Below are 27,596 nucleotides of genomic sequence, written 5' to 3' on the forward strand. Positions count from 1 at the left end.
TTCCATGGATAGAGGAGCCTGGCAGGATACAGTTTATGGGGTCACAAAGAGACAGACACAACTGAGCAAATAACACTAGGGACCTTTATCACAAGTGGGGGAAGGGAAGATATCTAATTTAGATTTATGCCATTTGAATTGGTGATGCCTGAGTTAAGATCCACATGATTTAAACAGTATGCTTTTGATAATTTATCATGCTTTCTAATAACATTCACTAATTGTACTAGTTATTGTAAAATAATACATAGTATGTAACTAGATATTTTAAAGATATAATACTTTGAGACATTCAGGTCCTTTCTTATAGTTAATGAAGTGAAATGATGTGAAAGTCATTCAGTTGTGTCTGACTCTTTGTGAACCTGTGGACTATACTGTCCATGGAATTCTCCAAGCTAGAATACTGGAGTGGGTAACATTTCCCTTCTCCAGGGGATCTTCCCAATCCAGGGATCAAACCCAGGTCTCCTGCAGGTCTCTTGCATTGTAGGTGGATTCTTTACCAGCTGAGTCACAAGGGAAGCCCAAGAATACTGGAGTGGGTAGCCAATCCCTTCTCCAGCAGATCTTCCTGACCTAGGAATTGAACCGGGGAATCCTGCATTGCAGGCAGATTCTTTACCAACTGAGCTACCAGGGAAGCCCCTTCTTATAGTTGCTAAGCCTTAAATAAACTTAAACTGAACTTACATTTTACTCAAAAACCTAGTATTTGTGTTCAGTTCTTTGATAGTATAGGAAATTCCATCAAAAATCAGCATTCAGCTCTCACTAATTACCTTGCATCTCTTCAGAAGAAGATATTTTCTGTTGATTCAGGTCCTAAGAGGACAAGACAATTGAGAAATTTATTGTGTCATGATTCCTGAAAAGTGAAAAATAATATTATTTGCATATGATTTTTGTAATAGCTTTGGTTTCTAAAGCTAGTAAATAATGGATAAGTTTATTTTTTTATTCTAAATACAACCTTTCATCTGTTTTATTTTTTTAACTTTTTATTTTGTATTGGGGTATACTTTATTAACAATGTTGTGATGGTTTCAGGTAAACAGAGAAGGGACTCAGCCATACATGTATCCATTCTCCCCAAACTCCTTTCCCATGTGTTAAACAGTAGGTCCTTGTTGGTTACCCATTTTAAATATACAGTGTGTACATGTCCATCCCAAATTCCCTAACTATCCCTTCCCCTTAGCAATCACAGGTTCATTCTCTAAGTCTGTGTGTCTCAGTTTTGTAAGTAAGTTCATTGGTATCATGAAATGCATACATACAAAAGTGATGGTATTTTCCTCAAATTCCAAAAAAATAGTTCTTCTATATAAGCAAAGCACTAATGAAGAATAATAGTTCTCTGATTTTTTAAGGTTTTCTCAGGCGTTCCATGGATCTCTGTCTACAATTTAACAACATTCCTTCAACGTTTCATATCTTCCTCTCTGCTTTATTTTTTATAATACCATATATATTTCAACTTAGTCCTCTTAATTATCTGTCTCCTTTGACTAGAAAGTAGCTCTTATGAAGGCAGGAATTTTTACCTGCTTTGTTCACTGCTCTATCCCCAGGTTCAAGATTAGTGCTTAATACATGATGGACAGTCAGTGATAATAAAAGAATATTTATCAAGATAACAGTTTTAAAACTAAGTAGCCACATAACAGGGGCCTTTCTTCATATATCTACTATATCTGGTTGTATACACTAGATTATTATTATTCACTGAGAAAGTGATTGAAATTATAGAGGAAGTTGCTGTTCATTCAGTGTCTTCGTTCTTAGAATAACATTTAGAAGTTTTAGGTGTGAGGCTCCTCTGAGTCCTAACAGAATGTCTGTGACGTATCATGTCTTCTTCCTTGTGGACCTAGGTAACTGAATCATGGAGAGCAAAATTTGCTCTTAAAAGGAGATGAAAAGTGTAAAACTACTTCATTTGGTCTTCTAAATGGTTTCTCTCAGGTGCTGGATATCACATAGTCATGGAGAGGGAATCACATTGTGATCTTGGAAAGATCTGTGCAATTATTGAGTCTCATATTCCAGATGCCATTTTGGAGAGCTCTCTTGGAGCTGAATTATCATTTATCCTACCCAAAGAGCATGCACACAGGTATAGTTTTAGAGAGTCCTAGATGAATGGTTTGGGTGACCAGAAATCATTTTAATTTTTAGGGTTTAGTAAGTTTAGTGAATCAGGCTACAGTTCGTGGAGTTGCAAAGAGTCAGACATTACTTAGCGTCTACACAACAACAAAAGCTTCACCAGTAGTATTTTACTAACAAACCAAGTATCCAGTTTATAGCTGTCATTTGCCAACTACAGTTGAGTTCACAGCTGAAGATTTCTCTCACTGTACAAAAGATTGCTTTGTAAGTTCAAGTTCATTCAAAATATTAATATTTTTCTTTCCATTTTTCTTTTGTGGGGGGCACAGTGGGAGGAAGGTTTACAACCTAGTATTTATAACTTCTTGGTTAATAAGGGATAACTAATGGTATGGTCCTTATGGTATATAAATTTTATGTGGTGAATAAAGTCTAGGGAAATATTAAGGAGATGAAAAAAAGCAGCTTAAACAGCAACTCTTGGAGCAAGGGTGACAATAACACTGAAAAAAATAGGAATTTGATTGCAGTAGATAGCCAAATTAATTATAGAGAAGAGACACTGATGATAATTCTACCTGGGATTCCCATCTGTGTGTCTCTCCTCTATAATTAATTTGGCTAACTACTGGGAAATGAACAAATAGTCACACAGATTAATATCAACATATATGATGTGGGTTTCTGGGCCATGGACAGTGAGTTTATCTAACATATAAAATATGTGTCATGAAGTTAGGAAAGACTATATTTGTTCACAATAAAGTTTTTTTTTTTTAATAAGATAATTGTAGACCAACTATTGAAAGAGAAAGAACTACCAGAATTAGATGTCAGTAACCTGTGTAATTGACAGAATAGGTCACTATAGTAGGAAAAGAATAAAAATGACATGGAGACACATGACAAATCATCATAGGAAGCAGGGTCAGACTGAACTAAGAAACAAGAATAAAACCGATATCCAAGCTGGGTAAAGTTAGATGGAAATAGAATTTAACTAAAATACAGAGAAAATTTAGCAGATGGAGAGTGTTTAGTCCACCACCTCCGAGGCTGATCATTTATATTCTTGATAGTCCTTCACTGTGAATGAGAGTATTTAAGAAGTGGATGGGTTTCTGGAGATCTTTTGAACCTAAAGAAAGTGAAAGTGAAGTCGTGTCTGACTCTTTGCGACCCCATAGACTGTAGCTTACCAGATTTCTCCTTCCGTGGGATTTTTCAGGCAAGAATACTGGAATGGGTTGCCATTTCCTTCTCCAGGAGATCTTCCCAACCCAGGGATTGAACCCAGGTCTCCCACATTGTAGGCAGACGCTTTACCATCTGAGCCACCAGGGAAGTCTTTGAACCTAAAACTGTTCATTCTTCCTTGGTAATACTGTTCTTTAGGATCCTTAATATAACTACTCCACAAGTAGCAAAGCTTCCATACAATTCACCTACCTATTTGATTAAATCTTTCTTTCTTGTTACCCAGTTTGTACTTCAGTAACCACATTTTTTGTCATTTAGTGACTTACACCTCCTGTAATTTGAACTCTTTTCCCATTTGATGCAGGAACCACATGTGAATAAATTAACTTTTATCAACTAGCTATAGTCCTTAATACTTATAGAAAATAATTTGATAATATTTTTAAAAAGACAAAAGAATTTATATCAAAGATCAAGTTTTAGTGCAGAGAAATTTGATAAAGTAAATATCTCTTTGTTATTTCCATTTGTTTCACAATAAGCATTACAGAATAAAGAGCTACTAAATATCTTTCCCATGGCCAACCAGAAATTATTATGGAACAAAACAATATTGAAAACACATCTAAAAACAAAAAGCTCTAATATCCTAATTTTAATTTACCCAAGGGAAATGTACAATTTGCCAATAAGCACATGAAAAGATGCTTGACATAACTACTCAGTAGGAAAGGCAAATAAAAAAAACAAATATTGGTAGCAATGTGGAAAATTGGAAACTTGTGTGTTGCTATTAGGTATATAAAATGGTATGTCTGCTATGGAAAACAGTATACTAGTTTCTCAAAAAGTTAAACATAGACTTACCACGTGATCACAGCAATTCCATTTCTAGCGTATACCCAAAATTTTTGAAAGCAGGAACTCAAGCAGACATTTGTACACCAATGTTCACAGCATTATTCACAAAATCCAAAAAGTAGAAACAACCCAAATGCCTGCTTATGAATGAATGGATAAGCCGCATGTTACATCTTCATACAACGAGTATTCAGCCTTAAAAAGAAATTAAATTCTGATACATGCTACAACACGGATGAACCTAGAAAAAAATTATGCTAAGTGAAATAAGCCAGACACAGAAAGGCAAATAGTGTATGATTCTAACTTATGTGAGGCACATAAAATAGGCAAATTAATTGAGACAGAAAATAAAGTGAAGTTGAGAAAATGGAGGAAGGGATGTATTTTAGGTTTATAAAATAGTTCTGGAAATGCATAGTGGTGATCATTGTGCAACATTGTGAGTGTATTTAATGCTGCTTGGATTTATTTTTTTTTTTCTTTTTTTATTTATTTTTTTTTTTTAAATTTTAAAATCTTAAATTCTTACATGCGTTCCCAAACATGAACCCCCCTCCCACCTCCCTCCCCACAACATCTCTCTGGGTCATCCCCATGCACCTGCCCCAAGCAAGCTGCACCCTACGTCAGACATGGACTGGCGATTCAATTCTTACGTGACAGTATACATGTTAGAATTCCCATTCTCCCAAATCGTCCCACCCTCTCCCTCTCCCTCTGAGTCCAAAAGTCCGTTATACACATCTGTGTCTTTTTTCCTGTCTTGCGTACAGGGTCGTCATTGCCATCTTCCTAAATTCCATATATATGTGTTAGTATACTGTATTGGTGTTTTTCTTTCTGGCTTACTTCACTCTGTATAATTGGCTCCAGTTTCATCCATCTCATCAGAACTGATTCAAATGAATTCTTTTTAACGGCTGAGTAATACTCCATTGTGTATATGTACCACAGCTTTCTTATCCATTCATCTGCTGATGGACATCTAGGTTGTTTCCATGTCCTGGCTATTATAAACAGTGCTGCGACGAACATTGGGGTACATGTGTCTCTTTCAATTCTGGTTTCCTCCGTGTGTATGCCCAGAAGTGGGTGCTTGGATTTAAATTTAAATGAATTTAACACTTAAAATGGTAAATTTAGTGTTTTATACATTTTACCACATAAAAAATTTAAAAAAAAAGGAAGAATACAATTGGACATAAAGTTATATATTAATTGGGAAAAAAGTAAGTGCTCATTTTTTTTTCCTGATTCCGTTTAATAGGAACTGTGATGGCAACCCACTCCAGTACTCTTGCCTGGAGAATCCCGTGGACAGAGGAGCCTGGTAGGCTGCAGTCCATGTGGTCGCTAAGAGTCAGACACGACTGAGCAACTTCACTTTCACTTTTCACTTTCATGCATTGGAGAAGGAAACGGCAACCCACTCCAGTGTTCTTGCCTGGAGAATCCCAGGGACGAGGGAGCCTGGTGCACTGCCATCTGTGGGGTCGCACAGAGTCGGACACGACTGGAGCAACTTAGCAGCAGCAGCAGCAGTGCTAGTATTTTCTAGACTTGTACTAATATTTTCCTTTCCTCTTCCTTCTCTCTTTCCAGGTTCGAAGCTCTGTTTAATGATCTGGAAATGAAAAAAGAAGAGCTAGGCATTGCCAACTTCGGTGCTTCAATCACTACAATGGAAGAAGTCTTCCTTAAGTGAGTGATAATGACCTTAAAAAAACTTACAAAACTTCTACCTCTAAAATCTTGCATCAGTTTGAGAGCAGACCCCACCCAGTTGGCATTGGAATAAAGTCATTGCAGTTACGGCTGTTAAAATTTATATATATATTATGCTATTGCATTTCTGTATTTTCAGGTGAGCCTATATGACGATGTTGAGCTTGGGCCCTGTTGTTTGTGGTAAAAGATTTAGGAGTCAGTCAAGAGACACAGTCTTCCCCTACAGCTCAGTCAGTAAAGCATCTGGCACACAATACAGTAGTCTGCTGGTAATGCAAAAGTGCACCCATAAAGCAAGAGACCTGGGTTGATTCCTGAGTGGGGATGATCCCCTGGAGAAGGAAATGGCAATCCACTCCAGCATTCTTGCCTGGGAAATACCATGGACAGAGGAACCTGGTGGGCTACAGTCCATGGGGTCACAATAGTCAGACACGACGTCACAAATAAACCACCCCCACCAAGAAAAATAAAAGATTAATATGTCTATGTCATCATAGGAAAAGTTCTAGTTTTAACTTTAAATGACTTTAAAATTAACTAGAAATGACTTTTAAATTTTGACCTAAGCATGTTTCTGTTGGGGAAGAAGAAATTTTCCTCCACCTTTCTAAGTGTTTCTGACTGGTCTAAGAATTAACTTGATGTGAGATAGAGCAGGAGAAAATCAAACAAAAGTTTAATAATATATATACATGGAAGAGACCCAGGAGCACTAAGTAACTAACTAAAATGGCAAAACCCTCACCTTAAATACCATCTTCAGCCCAAGACAAAAGATGTTGGGAGTAGAGGTTTTGGAATTCAAAAGGGAGGAAGACAATTCAAATGGAGCTGAAAAAAGCAAATGTTTGGTAAAAATACATTTGCTGGGCCAGGCAGAAACCATGGGACACAGAATAGACTCTAATCTATAGTCCCTGCCTGAGTTTCCTCCACACAGCTAACCTATATTCTTTGCAGATACCTCTCATAATAGCTCTATTCCTAGAAAAGGCCCTTTTTCAAAATATTTCAGGTAGCTTAGATGAAAGTATAAAGAAAGACTTCCTGAGTCTTTTAGGCTCAATTGTTTTCAGCTTGCCCACATGGAAAGAGACATTTTGGGGTGGCAAATTTTCCTCCCCTACATTTCTATAATTTATTTAATTTGTACGCAGTTTGTTTCTTGCACTGTGCAGAAGTGCAAAATGAAAATGCTCAGAGAATTCAGGCTGTTACCTAGCAAAGTCAGATGGTTACCAACCAAAGGTTTTACAAAATGCCCTTTTTTTGATAGGGTAATGACATAATTACATCTACATTTCATTCTCTCAGACTCAGGGATTTAAAATTGTCAGTGTCTGAGAGCTGACAGGGTAAATAAGTTCACAGAAGACTAATATATATAAATTAAAGGCTGTTTCATTAATTTATAATGAACCATAATAAGAATGATTTGTAATGATTATGGCCTCTTTGCCATTTAATGTCATCTTGTGTGTCTCTAGGCAAGCTGCATAGGGAGCAAAATGATAATAAGAAAGTTATTTTGTAAGACCAATTAGATCAAGCATCAGAAGGGCAGAGACCATGTCTGTTTTGTTCGCTAACTATACTTGGGGCCCCAAACAATACCTGCCACAGAATTTGATACTGCTCTTGAATGAATAAATGAATTAATTAATGTCATTTAAAACCATTATCTCCACAATAGATACTCTACCACCTTCTGGGAATTCCAAATTAAAACCTTGGACCATGACACCTAGGTTGTCTCTTCTATGGGTTAATATCATAGTCTGTTACAGAGTCTCCTTTCCAACCTTTTTATTTTCATTGTTTTATTGTGCTAAAATATACACGCATTTCACATTTTAAATACTTTTACATATACAGTTCTGTGGTATTTTACATTGTTGTGCAACCATCACCAATATTCATCACCAGAACTCTTTTCATCTTGTAAAACTGAGTATCTGTACCTATGAAACAATAACTCTCCATTCTTTCCTACCCCTGCCCTGGAAACAACCGTTATACTTTCTGCCTTTGTGATTTTTACTACTCTAAGTGGAACCACACAGTATTTTTCATTTTCTCACTGGTTTATTTCACTTGGCTTAATGTCCTCAAGCCTTATACATGATGTAGCATATTGAAGAATTTCCTTCCTTTTGGAAATTGAGTAGTATCCCATTGTAATGTATACAACACTTTGCTCATCCATTCATTGGTCAGTGGATGCTTATGTTGCTTCCAGATTTCGGGTATTATGAATAAATGCTGCTTTGAATGTCATATAAAATAATCTTTGAGACCCTGCTTCCAATTCCTTTTGGAATATGCCCAGAAGTGGAAATGCTGGATCATACAGTAATTCTGTTTTTTTCACAGTGAGGAGAAAAGTTTTTTTTTTTTGATACAATAAAGTTCAAATAAAGTTCAAATAAAGTTCAAATAAATCAGTTCAGTCACTCAGTTGTGTGTGACTCTTTGCAACCCCATGGAATGCAGCATGCCAGGCTTCCCTATCCATCACCAACTCCCAGAGTTTGATCAAACTCATGTCCATCGAGTTGGTGATGCCATCCAGCCATCTCATCCTCTGTTGTCCCCTTCTCCTCCTGCCCCCAATCCCTCCCAGCATCAGGGTCTTTTCCAATGAGTCAGTTCTTTGCATCAGGTCGCCAAAGTATTGAAGTGTCAGCATCAGTCCTTCCAATGAAAAATGAGGACTGTTTTCCTTTAGGATTAACTGGATTGATCTCCTTGAAGTCCAAGAACTCTCAAGAGTCTCCTCTAACACCGCAGTTCAAAAGCATCAATTCTTCAACTCTCACCTTTCTTCATGGTCCAACTCTCACATCCATACATGACCACTGGAAAAACCATTACCTTGACTAGACAGACCATTGTTGGCAAAGTAATGTCTCTGCTTTTTAATATGCTGTTTTAACTTTTCTTCCAAGGAGCAAGCATCTTTTAATTTCATGGCTGCAATCACCATCTGCAGTGATTTTGGAGCCCAAAAAATAAAGTGTGACACTGTTTCCACTGTTTCCCCATCTATTTCCCATGGAATGATAGGACCAGGTGCCATGATCTTTATTTTTTGAGTGTTGAGTTTTAAGCCAGCTTTTTTACTCTCTTCTTTCACTTTCATCACGAGACTCTTCAATTCCTCTTCACTTTCTGCCATAAGGGTGGTGTTATCTTCATATCTGAGGTTACTGATATTTCTCCTGAAAATCTTGATTGCAGCTTGTGCTTCATCCAGCCTGGCATTTGGACTGATGCTAAAGCTGAAACTCCAGTACTTTGGCCACTTCATGAGAAGAGTAGACTCATTGGAAAAGACTCTGATGCTGGGAGGGATTGGAGGCAGGAGGAGAAGGGGACGACCCAGGATGAGATGGCTGGATGGCATCACTGACTCGATGGATGTGAGTCTGAGTGAACTGTGGGAGTTGGTGATAGACAGGGAGGCCTGGCATGCTGCGACTCATGGGGTCGCAAAGAGTCACACACAACTGAGTGACTGAACTGAACTAAACTGACTCTGCATATAAGTTAAATAAATAAGGTGACAATATTCAAACAAATAGAGGGAAGTTAAGTTAATAACTTTGATGATATTATGTTATATAAGGAGTTCAGTTCAGCTGACTTCTGTCGCTCATATGTGTCTGACTCTGGGACCCCATGGACTGCAGTACACCAGGCTTCCCTGTCCATCATGAACTCCTGGAGCTTACTCAAAACTCTTGTCCATTGAGTTGGTGATGCCATCCAACCATCTCATCCTCTGTTGTCCCCTTATAATCCTGCCTTCAATCTTTCCCAGCATCAGAGTCTTTTCAAATGAGTCAGTTCTTCCCATCAGGTGGCCAAAGTATTGGAGTTTCAGCTTCAGAAGTAAATGTTTTTCTGGAACCCTCTTGCTTCTTCAATGATCCAGTGTATATTGGCAATTTGATCTCTGGTTCCTCTGCCTTTTCTAATCCACCTTGAACATTTGGAAGTTCATGGTTCAAGTACTGTTGAAGCCTGGCTTGGAGAATTCTGAGTATTACTTTACTAGTGTGTGAGATAAACACAATTGTGCAGTAGTTTGAGCATTCTTTGGCTTTGCCTTTCTTTGGGATTGGAATGAAAACCGACCTTTTCCAGTCCTGTGGCCACTGCTGAGTTTTGCAAATTTGCTGGCATATTTGAGTGCAGCACGTTCACAGCACCATCTTTTAGGATTTGAAATAGCTCAATTGGAATTTCATCACCATTAGCTTTGTTTGTAGTAATGTTTCCTAAGGCCCACTTGACTGTGCACTCCAGGATGTCTGGATTTATGTGAGTGATCACACCATCATGATTATCTGGGTCGTGAAGACCTTTTTTATATAGTTCTTCTGTGTATTCTTGCCACCTCTTCTTATCTTCTGCTTCTGTTAGGTCCATACCATTTCTGTCCTTTATTGTTCCAATCTTTGCATGAAAATTTCCCTTGATATCTCTAATTTTCTTGAAGAGATCTCTAGTCTTTCCCATTCTATTGTTTTCCTCTCTTTCTTTTCACTGATCACTGAGGGAGGCTTTCTTAACTCTCCTTGCTATTCTTTGGAACTCTGCCTTCAAATGGATATATCTTTCCTTTTCTCCTTTACCTTTCGCTTCTTTTCTTTCATAGCTGTTTGTTAAGGCCTCCTCAACCATTTAGCCTTTTTGCATTTCTTTTTCTTGGGTATGGTCTTGATCACTGCCTCCTGTACAATGTCACTAACCTCCATCCATATAAGGAGTTAATATTTACCAAAATTCTCCAGAAGGACTGAGGGTATGCAAAACCTACATGGGTGAAGTGATTTTAATTAAATACATCTGGTAAAGTACATTAAGCTAAAATATGTGTAGATACAATCATACTCTCCAAGGAGACAAAATACTGAATACCACTAGAAAAATGAGTCAAATGCTAGAATAGGCACTCCATAAGAAAGGATAAATGGTTACTCTGTGAATCTTCTTTTACAACTGTTCAGTTCAGTTCAATTCAGTCGCTCAGTCATGTCCGACTCTTTGCGACCCCATGAAACACAGCACGCCAGGCCTCCCAGTCCATCACCGACTCCCGGAGTTCACTCAGACTCACGTCCATCGAGTCAGGGATGCCATCCAGCCATCTCATCCTCGGTCGTCCCCTTCTCCTCCTGCCCCCAATCCCTCCCAGCATCAGAGTCTTTTCCAATGAGTCAACACTTTGCATGAGGTGGCCAAAGTATTGGAGTTTCAGCTTTAGCATCATTCCTTCCAAAGACAACCCAGGGCTGATCTCCTTCAGAATGGACTGGTTGGATCTCCTTGCAGTCCAAGGGACTCTCAAGAGTCTTCTCCAACACCACAATTCAAAAGCATCAATTCTTCGGCGCTCTGCCTTCTTCACAGTCCATCTCTCACATCCATACCTGACTACTGTAAAAACCATAGCCTTGACTAGATGGACCTTAGTCGGCAAAGTAATGTCTCTGCTTTTGAATATGCTATCTAGGCTGGTCATAACTTTTCTTCCAAGGAGTAAGCGTCTTTCAATTTCATGGCTGCAATCACCATCTGCAGTGATTATGGAGGCCAAAAAAATAAAGTATGACACTGTTTTCACTATTGCCCATCTATTTCCCATGAAGTGATGGGACCAGATGCCACGATCTTTGTTTTCTGAATGTTGAGCTTTAAGCCAGCTTCTTTACTCTCCTCTTTCACTTTCATCAAGAGGCTTTTGAGTTCCTCTTCACTTTCTGCCATAAGGATTCAGTTCAGTTCAGTTCAGTCACTCAGTCGTGTCCGACTCTTTACGACCCCATGAATCGCAGCACGCCAGGCCTCCCTGTCCATCACCATCTCCCGGAGTTCACTCAGTCTCACATCCATTGAGCCCGTGATGCCATCCAGCCATCTCATGCTCTGTCGTCCCCTTCTCCTCCTGCCCCCAATCTCTCCCAGCATCAGAGTCTTTTCCAATGAGTCAACTCTGCATGAGGTGGCCAAAGTACTGGAGTTTCAGCTCTAGCATCAGTCCTTCCAAAGAAATCTTAGGGTTGATCTCCTTCAGAATGGACTGATTGGATCTCCTTGCAGTCCAAGGGGCCCTCAAGAGTCTTCTCCAACACCACAGTTCAAACGCATCAATTCTTCGGCGCTCAGCCTTCTTCACAGTCCAACTCTCACATCCATGCATGACCACAGGAAAAACCATAGCCTTAACTAGCAGACCTTAGTCGGCAAAGTAATGTCTCTGCTTTTGAATATACTATCTAGGTTGGTCATAACTTTTCTTCCAAGGAGGAAGCATCTTTCAATTTCATGGCTGCAGTCACCATCTGCAGTGATTTTGGAGCCCAAAAAAAATTAAGTCTGACACTGTTTCCACTGTTTCCCCATCTATTTCCCATGAAGTGATGGGACCAGATGCCATGATCTTTGTTTTCTGAATGTTGAGCTTTAAGCCAACTTTTTCACTCTCCTCTTTCACTTTCATCAAGAGGGTTTTTAGTTCCTCTTCACTATAGACTCACTAGCAGTCTGTTAGTGAAAGAAAGGGTTGTTTTAAAACTCAGAATGGCACCAGGCCCCTCATCCATAAGATGTATTTTGGGATAATCCTGGCACCAGACAAGTCATCCCGGGTGATAAAATGATTGACTTGAATCTTGTAGAAGGGCAGATTACCATACAAATAGTTTCATTTACATAGATTAGGGGAACAGTGTCTGAGTATAACAAAATGGTTTGTCAAATCAGTTCTGAGTCATTAGGCAGAACCGATTTGAAGACAGAGTCTGGGGTACATTAACATAGCTTAAGACAAACATTTCCATAAGAGGAATGCATTGGTTAACTCAAGGTTTGAGAATAGTTAACTTCAGGTGGAACCAGGTGTCATTATGTCAACACAGTATTTTAAGAGAAACTCTTTTTAAATTTGTATAGAGAAGGGAAAAAAAATAACATATATATATATATATATATATATATATATATCACTAGTTTGTTTCCTCTTGATGCTTAAGAGAGAGATTAAAAAAATGTCTGACACTTGCAGCTTATTTCCTCCATTTGGAGACCCCTGGCCTTCCTGCCTGTTACCCTCTCATATATGTACCACATCCTCTTTATCCATTTCTCAGTCAAACATTTAGTTTACTTTCATGTCTTGGCTGTTGTAAACAGTACTTCAGTGAACACTGGGGTGAATGTATCTTTTCAGATCATGTTATTCTCTGGATATATGCCCAGGAATGGGATTGTAGAGTCATTTTTTTTTTTTTTTTTTTGTAAGGAACCCTATGCTGTTCTCCATAGTGACTCTACCAATTTACATTCCCACCAGCAGTGTAGAAAGGTTTCCTTCTCTCCACACCCTTTCCAGCATTTATTGTTTGTGGATTTTTTGATGATAGTCATTCTGACTGATGTGAGGTGATATCTCATTGTAGTTTTGATTGGCATTTCTCTAATAATTAGCAGTGTTGAACATCTTTTTTTGTACCTACGGGCCATCTGTATGTCTTTTTTGGAGAAAAGTCTATTTAATTCTTCTGCCCATTTTTTGAGTGGGTTGTTTTTACGCTGTTCATGAGCTCTTTGCAAATTTTGGAGACTAATCCTTTGTCAGTCACATCATTTGCAAATATTTTCTCCCAATCTGTGGGTTGTCTTTTCATTTTGTTTATTGTTTCCTTCACTGTGCAAAAATTTTTGAGTTTAAATAGGTCAGATTTATTTATTTTGTTTTTATTTCCATTATTATAGGAGCTGGATTTTTAAAAAACTGTTGCTGTGGTTTATGTCAGTGAATGTTCACCTATGTTTTCCTCTAGGAGTTTTATAGTGTCTGGTCTCATATTTAGGTTTTTAATCCATTTTATTTTTGTGTCTGGAGTCAAATAATGATTTATTTTAATTTTTTACATGTGGGTGTCCAGTTTTTCCAGCAACATTGAAGAGACTGTCTTTCCAACATTGTGCAATCTTGCTTCCTTTGTAATAGATTAATTGGTCATCAGTGCACGGGCTTTTCTTCTGGATTTTCTATCGTATTCCATTGATCTATTTTCTATTTTTGTGCCAGTATCATACTGTTTAGATGACTTTAGCTTTGTAGTATAATCTGAAGTCAAGGAGCCTGATTCCTCCAGGTTTTTTTCTTTTTTAAGATTGCTTTGGCTATATGAGAGTTCCATAAAAACATCTACTTCTGCTTTATTGACTACACCAAAGCCTTTGACTGTGTGGATCACAATAAACTGTGGAAAATTCTGTAAGAGACAGGAATACCAGACCACCTGACCTGCCTCCTCAGAAATCTGTATGCAGGTCAAGAAGCAACAATTAGAACTGGACATGGAACAATAGACTGATTCCAAATTGGGAAAGGAGTACGTCAAGGCTGTATGTTGTCACCCTGCTTAATTAATGTATATGCAGAGTACATCATGAGAAATGCTGGACTGGATGCAGTACAGGCTGGAATCAAGATTTCCAGGAGAAATATCAGTTCAGTTCAGTCGCTCAGTCGTGTCCAACTCTTTGCGACCCCATGAATCGCAGCATGCCAGGCCTCCCTGTCCATCACCAACTCCCAGAGTTCACCCAAACTCGTGTGCATCAAGTGATGCACATGGATGGTGATGCCATCCAACCATCTCATCCTCTGTCCCCTTCTCCTCCTGCCCCCAATCCCTCCCAGCATCAGGGTCTTTTCAATGAGTCAACTCTTCACATGAGGTGGCCCAAGTATTGGAGTTTCAGCCTGAGCATCAGTCCTTCCAATGAACACCCAGAATTGATCTCCTTTAGGATGGACTAGTTGGATCTCTTTGCAGTCCAAGGGACTCTCAAGAGTCTTCTCCAACACCACAGTTCAAAAACTTCAATTCTTTGGCACTCAGCTTTCTTCACAGTCCAACTCTCACATTCATACATGACCACTGGAAAAACCATAGCCTTGACTAGATGGACCTTTGTTGGCAAAGTAATGTCTCTGCTTTTTAATATGCTGTCTAGGTTGGCCATAACTTTTCTTCCAAGGAGTAAGCGTCTTTTAATTTCATGGCTGCAGTAACCATCTGCAGTGATTTTGGAGCCCCCCAAAATAAAGTCTGACGCTGTTTACACTGTTTTCCCATCTATTTCCCATGAAGTGATGAAACATAAATAACCTCAAATATGCAGATGACACCATGCTTATGGCACAAAGCGAAGAAGAACTAAAGAGCCTCTTGATGAAAGTGAAAGAGTAGAGTAAAAAAGTTGGCTGAAAACTCAACATTCAAAAAACAAAGATCATGGCATCTGGCCCCATCACTTCATAGCAAATAGATGGGGAAACAGTAGAAACAGTTACAGACTTTATTTTGTTGGGCTCCAAAATCACTGCAGATGGTGATTGCAGCCATGAAATTAAAAGACACTTGCTCCTTGGAAGAAAAGTTTTGACCAACCTAGACAGCATATTAAAAAGCAGACACATTACTTTGCTGACAAAGGTCTCTCTAGTCAAGGCAATGGTTTTTCCAGTAGTCATGTATGGATGTGAGAGCTGGACTGTGAAGAAAGCTGAGTACAAAAGAATTGATACTTTTGAATTGTGGTATTGCAGAAGACTCTTGAGAGTCCCTTGGGCTGCAAGGAGATCCAACCAGTCCATCTATAAGGAAATCAGTCTTGAATATTCATTGGAAGGACTGATGCTGAAGCTGAAACTCTAATACTTTGCCCACCTGCTGGGAAGAACGGACTCATTTGAAAAAACCCTGATGCTGGGAAAGATTGAAGGCAGGAGAAGAGGATGATATGGTTGGATGTCATCACTGACTCAATGGACATGAGTTTGAGTAAATTCTGGGAGTTCATGATGGACATGGCGGCCTGGCCTGCTGCACTCCAGCGGTCACAAAGAGTTGGACACAACTGAGTGATGAGCTTGGCTATATGGGGACTTTTGTGTCTCCATACAAATTTTGAGATTTTTTTTTGTTCTAGTTCTGTGAAAAATGCCATTGGTAATTTGATAGGGATTGTACTGAATTTGTAGATTGCCTTGGATAATATAGGTTTTGACAATATTTATTCTTCTAATCCAAAAACATGGTATATCTTTTCATATGCTAATATCTCCTTTGATTTCTTTCATCAGCGTCTTATAGTTTTGGAGTCACAGGTCTCGTTTTGTCTCCTTAGGTAGATTTATTCCTAGGAATTTTATTCTTTTTGATCTTTGCCCATTTTTGAGTCAGATTCTTTTTTGTTGTTGAGTTTCAGAATTTATATATATTAGTCTGGTGCAAATGTAATTTTGATTTCAGACCATGAATTTTAAATCATAACTAGACTCAAACACAACTTTATAAATCAAAATGGGAACCATTACAATCAACACACTTTTGCCAATGAGAAATAAGTTTGTTTATTCCTGTAGCATAAAAATCCACGCTTCGGGATTCAGTGAACTCTTGGAAAGCATTTTCTGCATCCTGCTTGTTTTGGAAGTGTTTTCTCTGCAAAAAGTTGTTGAGATGCTTGAAAAAGTGGTAGTCAGTTGGCAAGAGGTCAGGTGAATATGGCAGATGAGGCAAAACTTTGTAGCCCAATTCGTTCAACTTCTGAAGTGTTGGCCGTGCAATATGCTGTTGGGCAGTGCCATGGAGAAGAATTAAGATCCTTTCTGTTGGCCAATGCTGGTTGTAGGCATTGCAGTTTTAGTGCATCACATCAGTTTGTTGAGCATGCTTCTCAGATATAATGGTTTCATAAAAATTCAGAAAGCCGTAATGGATCAGATGGGCAGCAGGCCACAAAACAGTGGACATGAGCTTTTTTTGGTGCAAGTTTTCTTTGGGAAGTGCTTTGGAGCTTCTTCTTGGTCCAACCCCTGAGTTGGTCATCACTGGTTGTCTTACACAATCCACTTTTTGTTGCACGTCACAATCTGATCAAAAAATGTTCATTGCTATTGCATAGATTAAGAGAAGACAACACTTCAAAACGACATTTTTTTTTTTCTTTTTGGTCAGCACATGAAGCATTCCACTTATTGAGCTTTTTCCCTTTGCCATTTGCTTCAAATGCTGAATGACTGTAGAATGGTCAATGTTGAGTTCTTAGGCAACTTTTTATGTAGGTGTAAGAGGATCAGATCATTAACTCCTTATTACCAAATTCAGACTCAAATTGAAGAAAGTAGGGAAAGCCACTAACCATTCAGGTAAGACCTAGATCAAATCCCTTATAATTATACAGTGGAAGTGAGAAATAGATTTAAGGGACTAGGTCTGATAGATACAGTGCCTGGTGAACTACAAAATGAGGTTTGTGACATTGTACAGGAGACAGGGATCAAGATCATCCCCATGGAAAAGAAATGAAAAAAATCAAAATGGCTGTCAGGGGAGGTCTTACAAATAGCTGTGAAAAGAAGAGAAGCAAAAAACAAAAGAGAAAAGGAAAGATATAATCAGCTGAATGCAGAGTTCCAAAGAATAGCAAGAAGAGATAAGAAAGCCTTCTTCAGTGATCAATGCAAAGAAATAGAGGAAAAGAACAGAATGGGAAAGACTAGAGATCTCTTCAACAAAATTAGAGACACCAAGGGAACATTTCATGCAAAGATGGGCTTGATAAAGGACTGAAATGGTATGGACCTAACAGTAGCAGAAGATATTAAGAAGAGGTGGCAAGAATACACAGAAGAACTGTGCAGAAAAATCTTCACGACCCAGATAATCACGATGGTGTGATGACTCATCTAGAGCCAGACATTTTGGAATGCAAAGTCAAGTGGGCCTTAGAAAGCATCACTACAAACGAAGCTAGTGGAGGTGATGGAATTCCAGTTGAGGTATTTCAAATCCTGAAAGATGATGCTGTGAAAGTGCTGCACTCAATATGCCAGCAAGTTTGGAAAACTCAGCAGTGGCCACAGGACTGGAAAAGGTCAGTTTTCATTCCAATCCCAAAGAAAGACAATGCCAAAAAATGCTCAAACTACCGCACAATTGCACTCATCTCACATGCTAGTAAAGTAATGCTCAAAATTCTCCAAGCCAGACTTAAGCAATATATGAACTGTGAACTTCCAGATGTTCAAGCTGGTTTTAGAAAAGGCAGAGGAACCAAAGATCAAATTGCCAACTTCTGCTGAATCATGGAAAAAGCAAGAGAGTTCCAGAAAAACATCTACTTCTGCTTTATTGACTATGCCAAAGCCTTTGACTGTGTGAATCACAATAAACTGTGGAAACTTCTGAAAGAGATGGGCATACCAGACCACCTGACCTGCCTCTTGAGAAATCTGTATGCAGGTCAGGAAGCAACAGTTAGAACTGGACATGGAACAACAGACTGGTTCCAAATAGGAAAAGGAGTACGTCAAGGCTGTATATTGTCACCCTGCTTATGTAACTTGTATGCAGTGTACATCATGAGAAACGCTGGACTGGAAGAAACACAAGCTGGAATCAAGATTTCCGGGAGAAATATCAATAACCTCAGATATGCAGATGACACCACCCTTATGGCAGAAAGTGAAGAGGAACTCAAAAGCCTCTTGATGAAAGTGAAAGAGGAGAGTGAAAAAGTTGGCTTCAAACTCAACATTCAGAAAACAAAGATCATGGCATCCGGTCCCATCACTTCATGAGAAATAGATGGGGAAACAGTGGAAACAGTGGCTGACTTTATTTTTTTAGGCTCCAAAATCACTGCAGATGGTGACTGCAGCCATGAAATTAAAAGACGCTTACTCCTTGGAAGAAAAGTTATGACCAACCTAGATAGCATATTCAAAAGTAGAGACATTACTCTGCCGACTAAGGTCCATCTAGTCAAGGCTATGGTTTTTCCTGTGGTCATGTATGGATGTGAGAGTTGGACTGTGAAGAAGGCTGAGCACCGAAGAATTAATGCGTTTGAACTGTGGTGTTGGAGAAGACTCCTGAGAGTCCCTTGGACTACAAGGAGATCCAACCAGTCCATTCTGAAGGAGATCAGTCCTGGGATGTCTTTGGAAGAAATGATCCTAAAGTTGAAACTCCAGTACTTTGGCCACCTCATGCGAAGAGCTGACTCATTTGAAAAGATTGATGCTGGGAGGGATTGGCGGCAGGAGGAGAAGGGACGACAGAGGATGAGATGGCTGGATGGCATCACAGACTCAATGGACATGAATCTGAGTGAACTCTGGGAGTTGGTGTTAGACAGGAAGGCCTGGCATGCTGCAATTCATGGGGCCACAAAGAGTCGGACACGACTGAGCAACTGAGCTGAACTGAAGAGGATCAGCTTCAATGATGGCTCTCAATTTGTTGTTGTCAACTTCTGATGGCTGGCCACTATGCTTCTCATCTTCAAGGCTCTCATCTCCTTTGCAACACTTCTTGGACCACAATTGCACTGTACATTCATTAGCAGTTAGTGGGTCAAATGCACTGTTGATAGTGTGAGTTGTCTCCACTGCTTTTATGACCCATTTTCAACTCAAATTAAAAAAGCTCTTGAGTTTACTTTTTGTCTAACATCACTTCCATAGTCCAAAATAAATATAAAATAAAGAGTAAGGAATAAGTCATTAGCAAAAAAGCATATAGTGAGAAATGTGCATTAAAATGATGTGTAACATAACCACATTTATTTAGAATGTATTCTAATATCAAACAGCAAATTTCAACAATGCAAAACCACAATTACTTTTGCACCACCCTAATATATTCTTGGCATTAATTCTTTACTAGACATATGACTGGCAGATACATTATCCTTTTCTATAAATTGCATTTTCACTCTGTGGAGATTGTCTTTGATGCATGAAAGTTTTTCATTTTTGTGAAGTACAATTTGCTTATTTTGCCTTTTGTTACTTATGCCTTTGGTATCATAAACAAGAAATCATTAGCCAATACAATGTTGTGAGTCTTTTGTCCTATGTTTTCTTCTAAGGGTTTTATAGTTTTTGGTCTTTGACCCATTTTGAATGGTGTTAAGTAAGGGTCCAAATACCTATATCTCCCTCTCTTTTCGGAGAAGGCAATGGCACCCCACTCCAGTACTCTTGCCTGGAAAATCCCATGCATGGAGGAGCCTGGTAGGATGCAGTCCATGGGGTTGCTAAGAGTCGGACACGACTGAGCGACTTCCCTTTCACTTTTCACTTTCATGCATTGGAAAGGAAATGGCAACCCACTCCAGTGTTCTTGCCTGGAGAATCCCAGGGACGGGGGAGCCTGGTGGGCTTCCGTCTATGGGGTTGCACAGAGTTGGACATGACTGATGCGCCTTAGCAGCAGTAGCAGCCCTCTCCTTTGGACCTCCTTCCATCTAGGTCACCACAGTGCATTAAGTAGAGTTCCCTGTGCTATACAGTATAGAACATGATGTTCTTATATGTGTATACATTGTGAAATGGTAACCACAATAAAGCTAATTAACATATCCATCACCTCATACAGTTACCATTTTCTTTTTTGGTAAGAACACTTGAGATCTGCTTTTCTACATCATTTCAAATTTACAATACATTATTATTGATTATAGTCGCCATTCTGTACTTGTGGAAAACTGTAGAACGTACTTAACACCATTCAAACTGGATCGAAGACCGAAATGTAAGAACTAAAACTATAGGTTGTGTTTTTACTCTGTGGATATTGTCTTTTGATGCATGAAAGTTTTTAATTTTCATGAAGTACAATTTGCCTATTTTGCCTTTTGCTACTTATGTATATGTATAATCTATTCATTTTGCTATACAGTAGAAACTAGCACAACATTGTATAGCTACTAAGAAAGTGAAAGTGAAAGTCACTCAGTTATGTCTGAATCTTTGCAACCCCATAAACTACATAGTCCATGGAATTCTCTAGGCCAGAAAATGGAATAGGTAGCCTTTCCCTTCTTTAGGGGAATCTTCCCAACCCCAGGGATCAAACCCAGGTCTCCCTCATTGCAGGAAGATTCTTTACAAGCTGAGCTACAAAGCTAATATACTCAAGTAAAAACTTTTTGAAAATCATATTCTGTACCTTCAATATTTATAATTTTCACTTGTCAATCACACTTAAATTGGAAAATAAAAAGAAGATAAATAGAAAGTAAATGGCAAGATGTTAGATATAAACTCAAATATATCACTAATTACACTACATGTAAATAGACTAAAAACAATTCATATGCTTGTAAGAGAGTATGTCTATGTGTGGGGGAGAATTTTTCATCAGGGTTGTCTCTAGGTATTGAAACTATTTTTCTTTCATTTTTTATATTTTGTAGTGTTTTCCTAATTGAAATTATTACCAATAAATAAAATATGAAGAATAAAAGTTTAGAAAAATGACAGAATTTTTTTCCTTAAGTTATAATTACTTGTGTATATTTTTTCATTCTTCTTAAGCATCCATACCAAAAGACACAGCTTTGGACATAGGCACTAAATGGAAAATGTAAGGATTTGAAAAAAAAAACCTACTATCCAAAGTCCCTATCATTTTATGACATAAAGAACACTTTAACATCCAAAGGAGAGTTATTATCTTTGATTTAAGATAAGTGCTTTAACTTGAATAAATTCCGCTTAATGAAACACAATATGTTATAATTGTGTTTCTCATCTTACCACAGAATGGTAGAAACTTTACCATGAATTGGCATCGGTCCTCTGACTGGTTTATTGAGAGCCATTATTATTATACTTGGACTTCCCTGGTGGCTCAAATGGTAAAGAATCTGCCTGTAATGTGGGAGACCAGGGTTCAATCCCTGGATGAGGAAGATCCCCTGAAGAAGGGAATGGCATCCCACTCCAGTATTCTTGCCTGGAAAACCCCATGGACAGAGGAGACTAGAGGGCTACTGTCCATGGGGTCACATAGAATTGGACAGGACTGAGTGACTAATACTTTCACTTTCACATTATCATACTGCTTTTATACAATATACTTAAAAATCAGTAAGAAAGATCAAGGAATCCTCCAAATTTGGAAATTTGTTTGCTATTTGACAAATAAAATAGATTGAAGGTATAGTCAAAGTAAAATATTTTGTGCTTTTTGTGTGTATATGTGTGTATTTAGGGTCAATAAGCTGGCAGATTCTGAAACGGAGATTCAATCTACTCAGTCTTCTCTTTCGATAAGCCAAAGAGAACAAAACAGGAATAAGAGTAGGAGCGTGTTCAGAAATTATGAAGGATCAGTTACTCCCAGATTAAATGAAATTGCTAACATTAAATTTAATACTGGGGTGAGTATATTCACTAAAATGCAAAACTAGTATATTTGGCTTGGGTGTATATACTACCTGAATTTAAAAGATGTTTGGAGTATGGCCATAGGAGAGTGAAGGAGATAAGGAACAGTCTGTACCACAACTCCATTAGTTTCCTGATTCAGGAGAAATGGGTTTTAGATAAAGATCACAGCTATGTCACTTTCACCATAGTTATTTCTCAGAATCACTGAGAGGTTCTCTTCATTTTCTAATAAATTTTCCCTTTATTTGGTTCTAACAAGGCCCAAGAGTTACTTTTGGAAGATATTGGTTGATCAGATTAGGGGCATTTTCTCACTATGAACCATTGTTAGTATACTAAATAAAGTAAAAGATAGTAGTTGTATACAAGTTTTATGGGGATATTTCCCTTAAAAAAGAGAGATGGAAAGATTATGGTTTGATGTTAAATTAAATAAATAAATATAATTTTTCCAATCAGAAATAATACAAATATATTAATGAATAAAATCACCTTGACAAGACTTTCAGTGTAGTTGGGTAAGAAACCAGATGTTGTCTTTTCCCTTACTACCTTATACAAATAAATTTTCCATACCATTTTGTTTTCTTTGGTTAAATTCAAGAATATATTTGTATAATATGTGTTTATCTTTTGCTATAAAAATTTTGAGCATTGAATTTCAGTTTGAATATCTTCCTTGGATCACGAGTAATTCTGATGCTATGTTCTTCTCCTCTTTTTAGTTTCCACTTTACCGCCAGCAATTTCATTCCATGTTTTTAAAGAGAGCACTATTCAATTGGCGCAGTTGGAAGTTGACATTGCTACATATATCAATAATTTTGTTTGTCACTACTTACCTTTTAACAACTCTAAACTTTTATTATATTATGCCTGCCAGAGAAATGGACTTAAGGCAATATGGTAGAACAATTGTACCTTACTCAATTTCTGGGAATTCTGTTTTGGCTCTAAATCTCATAGAGAACCTTGAGATTTTTTTAAAGCTTAAGAATCAAGAACTTCGGGAAGTACAAGGTAAGATCTGTAGGAAAAAAGAGACCGCTGCTATATGAAGACCTATATGTATCACTTGCAAAGAAGGAAGTTAACTATGCTATCTAGCTACCCATTTCTTTCTTTTCCTACTAACTACCAGTATCTTCAGTTTAGTCACTCAGTCATGTCTGACTCTGCGACCCCATGAATCATAGCATGCCAGGCCTCCCTCCATCACCAACTCCCGGAGTTTACTCAAACTCTTTTCCATCAAATCGATGATGCCATCCAGCCATCTCATGCTCTGTCATCCCCTTCTCCTCCTGCCCCCAATCCCTCCCAGCATCAAGGTCTTTTCCAATGAGTCAACTCTGCATCAGATGGCCAAAGTATTAGAGTTTCAGCTTTAGCATCAGTCCTTCCAATGAACACCCAGAACTGATCTCCTTTAGGATGGACTGGTAGGATCTCCTTGCAGTCCAAGGGACTCTCAAGAGTCTTCTCCAACACCATAGTTCAAAAGCATCAATTCTTCAGCGCTCAGCCTTCTTCACAGTCCAACTCTCACATTCATACATGACTACTGGAAAAACCATAGCCCTGACTAGGTGGACCTTTGTTGGCAAAGTAATGTCTCTGCTTTTTATTTTTTTTTCTAGTTTATAATGGGTTTTATTTATATGCTTTGCAGTAATACATTCATTTCATGCTCAATTTATACCAGAGTTAGCCACAGAATTCTTTATAAAGTCAAGTTATATTTAGTCTATCTTTTAAGCTGTATCAGCATGACATTCTGTAAAACTGGAAGTTACTAATGCAGTGTGCCAATAAAATATGGACAAGAGATATTTTAGGTCTCTAGTGGAAGAAAAGATTACTTCATTAACCATACACATATATTTTGATATATTCAGCTTGTATAGATCTCTATTATCTGATTGATGTATGCTATCTAGGTTGGTCATAACTTTCATTCCAAGGAGTAAGCGTCTTTTAATTTCATGGCTGCAATCACCATCTGCAGCGATTTTGGAGCCCCCCAAAATAAAGTCTGACACTGTTTCCACTGTTTCCCCATCTATTTCCCATGAAGTGACTGGACCAGATGACATGATCGTTTTCTGAATGTTGAGCTTTAAGCCAATTTTTTCACTCTCCTCTTTCACTTTCATCAAGAGGCTTTTTAGTTCCTCTTCACTTTCTGCCATAAGGGTGATGTCTTAGAGGCAGCTAAATCAAAGATCAAAAATGTACACTTTACGGCAGCTGGGCGCAAAGTTCAGTTCAATTCAGTCACTCAGTCGTGTCCGACTCTTTGCGACCCCATGAAACACAGCACGCCAGGCCTGCCAGTCCATCACCAACTCCTGGAGTTCACTCAGACTCACGTCCATCGAGTCAGGGATGCCATCCAGCCACCTCATCCTCTGCCGTCCCCTTCACTTCCTGCCCCCAATCCCTCCCAGCATCAGAGTCTTTTCCAATGAGTCAACTCTTCTCATGAGGTGGCCAAAGTACTGGAGTTTCAGCTTTAGCATCATTCCTTCCAAAGAAATCCCAGGGCTCATCTCCTTCAGAATGGACTGGTTGAATCTCCTTGCAGTCCAAGGGACTCTCAAGAGTCTTCTCCAACACCACAGTTCAAAAGCATCAATTCTTTGGCACTCAGCCTTCTTCACAGTCCAACTCTCATATCCATACATGACCACAGGAAAAACCATAGCGTTGACTAGACGGACCTTAGTCGGCAAAGTAATGTCTCTACTTTTGAATATACTATCTAGGTTGGTCATAACTTTTCTTCCAAGGAGTAAGCGTCTTTTAATTTCATGGCTGCAATCACCATCTGCAGTGATTTTGGAGACCCCCAAAGTAAAGTCTGACACTGTTTCCGCTGTTTCCCTATCTATTTCCCATGAAGTGATGGGACCGGATGCCATGATCTTCATTTTCTGAATGCTGAGCTTTAAGCCAACTTTTTCACTCTCCTCTTTCACTTTCATCAAGAGGCTTTTGAGTTCCTCTTCACTTTCTGCCATAAGGGTGGTGTCATCTGCATATCTGAGGTTATTGATATTTCTCCCGGCAATCTTGATTCCAGCTTGTGTTTCTTCCAGTCCAGCGTTTCTCATGATGTAAGTTGATAATTAATGGAACCATTCTGGCTATTGGTCTTTCAGCTAATTGTATCACCTTTCAAAGGATGAGTAAAAGAGCCAAAATACTATGTTGTTGTGAAATTTAGCATACAAATCTATATTCTGAGCAGAATATAAAAATGCTTCTCTAAGCTCTCACAGGGTAAAATAGTTCCAAGATCTGAAGGTGCTCCTTTACAATATTGATCTTTCTAAAAACAGATGGCTGAAGACTTAATAGATTGATTTTTCAGAACTACTATTTTGAAGATAGTACAAATAGCTGTACTCATTTGTTCAATGTTTACTTTTGGTCAGAACTGTGAATATACTGAACAATTTTTCTGCATTATGTTTCTAAATACTAAAAGCAACCCTTTTATTTAGCGCTTTTTTTTTTTTTGGTCCATTTATGTGTAAAGCATGTGTGCTCAGTCATGTCCAATTCTTTGTGACCCCATGGACTGTAGTGCACCAGGCTCCTGTATCCATGGAATTTTCCAGGCGAGAACACTATAGTGCGTTACCATTTCTTATTCCAGGGAATCTTCCCAGCCCAGAGATCAAACTGTAAGCCGAGTGTGGAGAAAAAGAGAATGAGCTGGGCAGTCAGGCAGAGAAAGATTTATAATAGGAAGAAAGCAAGTTACTGGCTTTAGAGAGAAACCAGTGTTCTCCCTTTACAGCCAACCCTTCTTATACCTTATCAATGGGAAATTGTGCCCTGAAGGGAGGGGGCTTTTGTTTATCTTTAGCACAAAGCTGGGGTCTTGTGATCATGCAGAGGGGTCTCGTGGTCAGGTGGTCACGTAGTCTTGAGAAACTGGCACCAGCAGGGAAAAACAGGATATCACTTTAAGGAAAAAACAGGATGCCACAGGGCAATGTGGCCACTGTGACTTCATCCCTTGTTTGTCAGGTAACCATAATGGGCCATTTTTAAACAATATACTATAGCCCCTTGTTAACCCTAACACAAACCTGCACCTCTTGCATCTCCTACATTGACAGGAAATCTTTTTTTACCACAGGACCACCTGGGAAGCCCATAAATTAGGCCAAAACCTAGTGGATGGAGAATTTTGAATTCTTTGTATGAGTGAACAAGTCCACTCTTCCACAAAAGCAACAGAAATACTTAGAAAGTAATTCTTAAAAATCAACCAGCTTACAATATTGGAAATTAAGCAAAAGCACAGAACAAGCTAAAAAGTGTCTATTTTAAAAACTACTGAACCTCTATTAAAAAAAATAATAGTAAAATCTGTAGCATTTTAACTATTCCTAGCTATGGGTTTTCTAGCAGTTATGTACTGATGTAAGAATTTAGACCACTAAGAAGATTGAGCACTGAAGAATTGATGCTTTCAAACTATGGTGTTGGAGAAGCCTCTTGAGAGTCCATTAGACAGCAGCAAGGAGATCAAACCAGTCAGTCCTAAAAGAAATCAACCCTGAATATTCATTGGAAGGACTGATGTTGAAGCTGAAGCTCCAATACTTTGGCCACCTAATGTGAAGAGCCAACTCACTGGGAAAGACCCTTGTGCTGGGAAAGACTGAGGGAAAGAGGAGATGAGGGCAACAGACGATAAGATGCTTGGATGGCATCATTCACTCAATGGACATGAGTTTGAGCAAACTCTAGAAGAAAATGAAGGACAGGAAATCCTGGCATGCTGCAGTTCATGGGGTTGCAAAGGGTCGGACAGAACTTAGTGACTGAATAACAACATGGGTCTCCCTCCCCTCAGTGGTGTGGTATCCATGAAAGCCAGAACCTCACAGTTGATGGAAAGAACTGATCTCTTCAGAGCCCTGTTAAAAGTCCCATTTATAAGGATTGTCACGACTTTGACTGAAATAGAAGCTCTTTGAAAAACTATATTCCCAAGGCATTATTCTAATTGAATTTAAATTAGGGCTCAACTCTTTAGGAAAATCCCTAACTCCAGGGAATTATTTAAAGCAATAGAAATCCGCTGGTAATAGCACCACAGGTAGCTAAGGCTGTGCTTTCAGTTGGGCCAAATAAGAGCTTACCCAGAAAGCAATTTTAAAGGAATACCTGGAGAGCTAGATGACCACAGTGGACTTTAAAGTCCTGATATTCCTGCAGACCTAGAAAGCTCAGAATGGTAGTATGCATGGCCAGGAATAACCTAGGAAATGAGAAGAATCCAGTCACTTACTTCTAGTTGATGTTGAGGCCCTACACAGGCAAGCAGTGAAAGTTGAGGCTGAGTTGTAAGCTGCCTGAAGTTTGAAGGTGTGCCTTTGTTCAAAGATCT

At 38.7% G+C, this 27,596-nt stretch overlaps 1 protein-coding gene across 1 annotated transcript in view; it reads left to right on the forward strand.

The window, feature by feature from the left end:
• LOC102180820 (ATP-binding cassette sub-family A member 3-like) overlaps nt 1-27,596 on the forward strand; it is a 260,388-nt gene that overhangs the window by 129,412 nt on the left and 103,380 nt on the right. Inside the window, exons 15-18 of the mRNA XM_018039866.1 lie at nt 1,969-2,119; nt 5,782-5,880; nt 22,005-22,173; nt 22,909-23,203. Of these exons, the coding sequence (XP_017895355.1) occupies nt 1,969-2,119; nt 5,782-5,880; nt 22,005-22,173; nt 22,909-23,203 (714 nt within the window). The remainder of the gene's footprint in view (nt 1-1,968; nt 2,120-5,781; nt 5,881-22,004; nt 22,174-22,908; nt 23,204-27,596) is intronic.

The sequence above is a fragment of the Capra hircus genome, chromosome 25 (genome assembly GCF_001704415.2).
Source record: "Capra hircus breed San Clemente chromosome 25, ASM170441v1, whole genome shotgun sequence".
Classification (NCBI taxonomy): Eukaryota; Metazoa; Chordata; class Mammalia; order Artiodactyla; family Bovidae; genus Capra; species Capra hircus.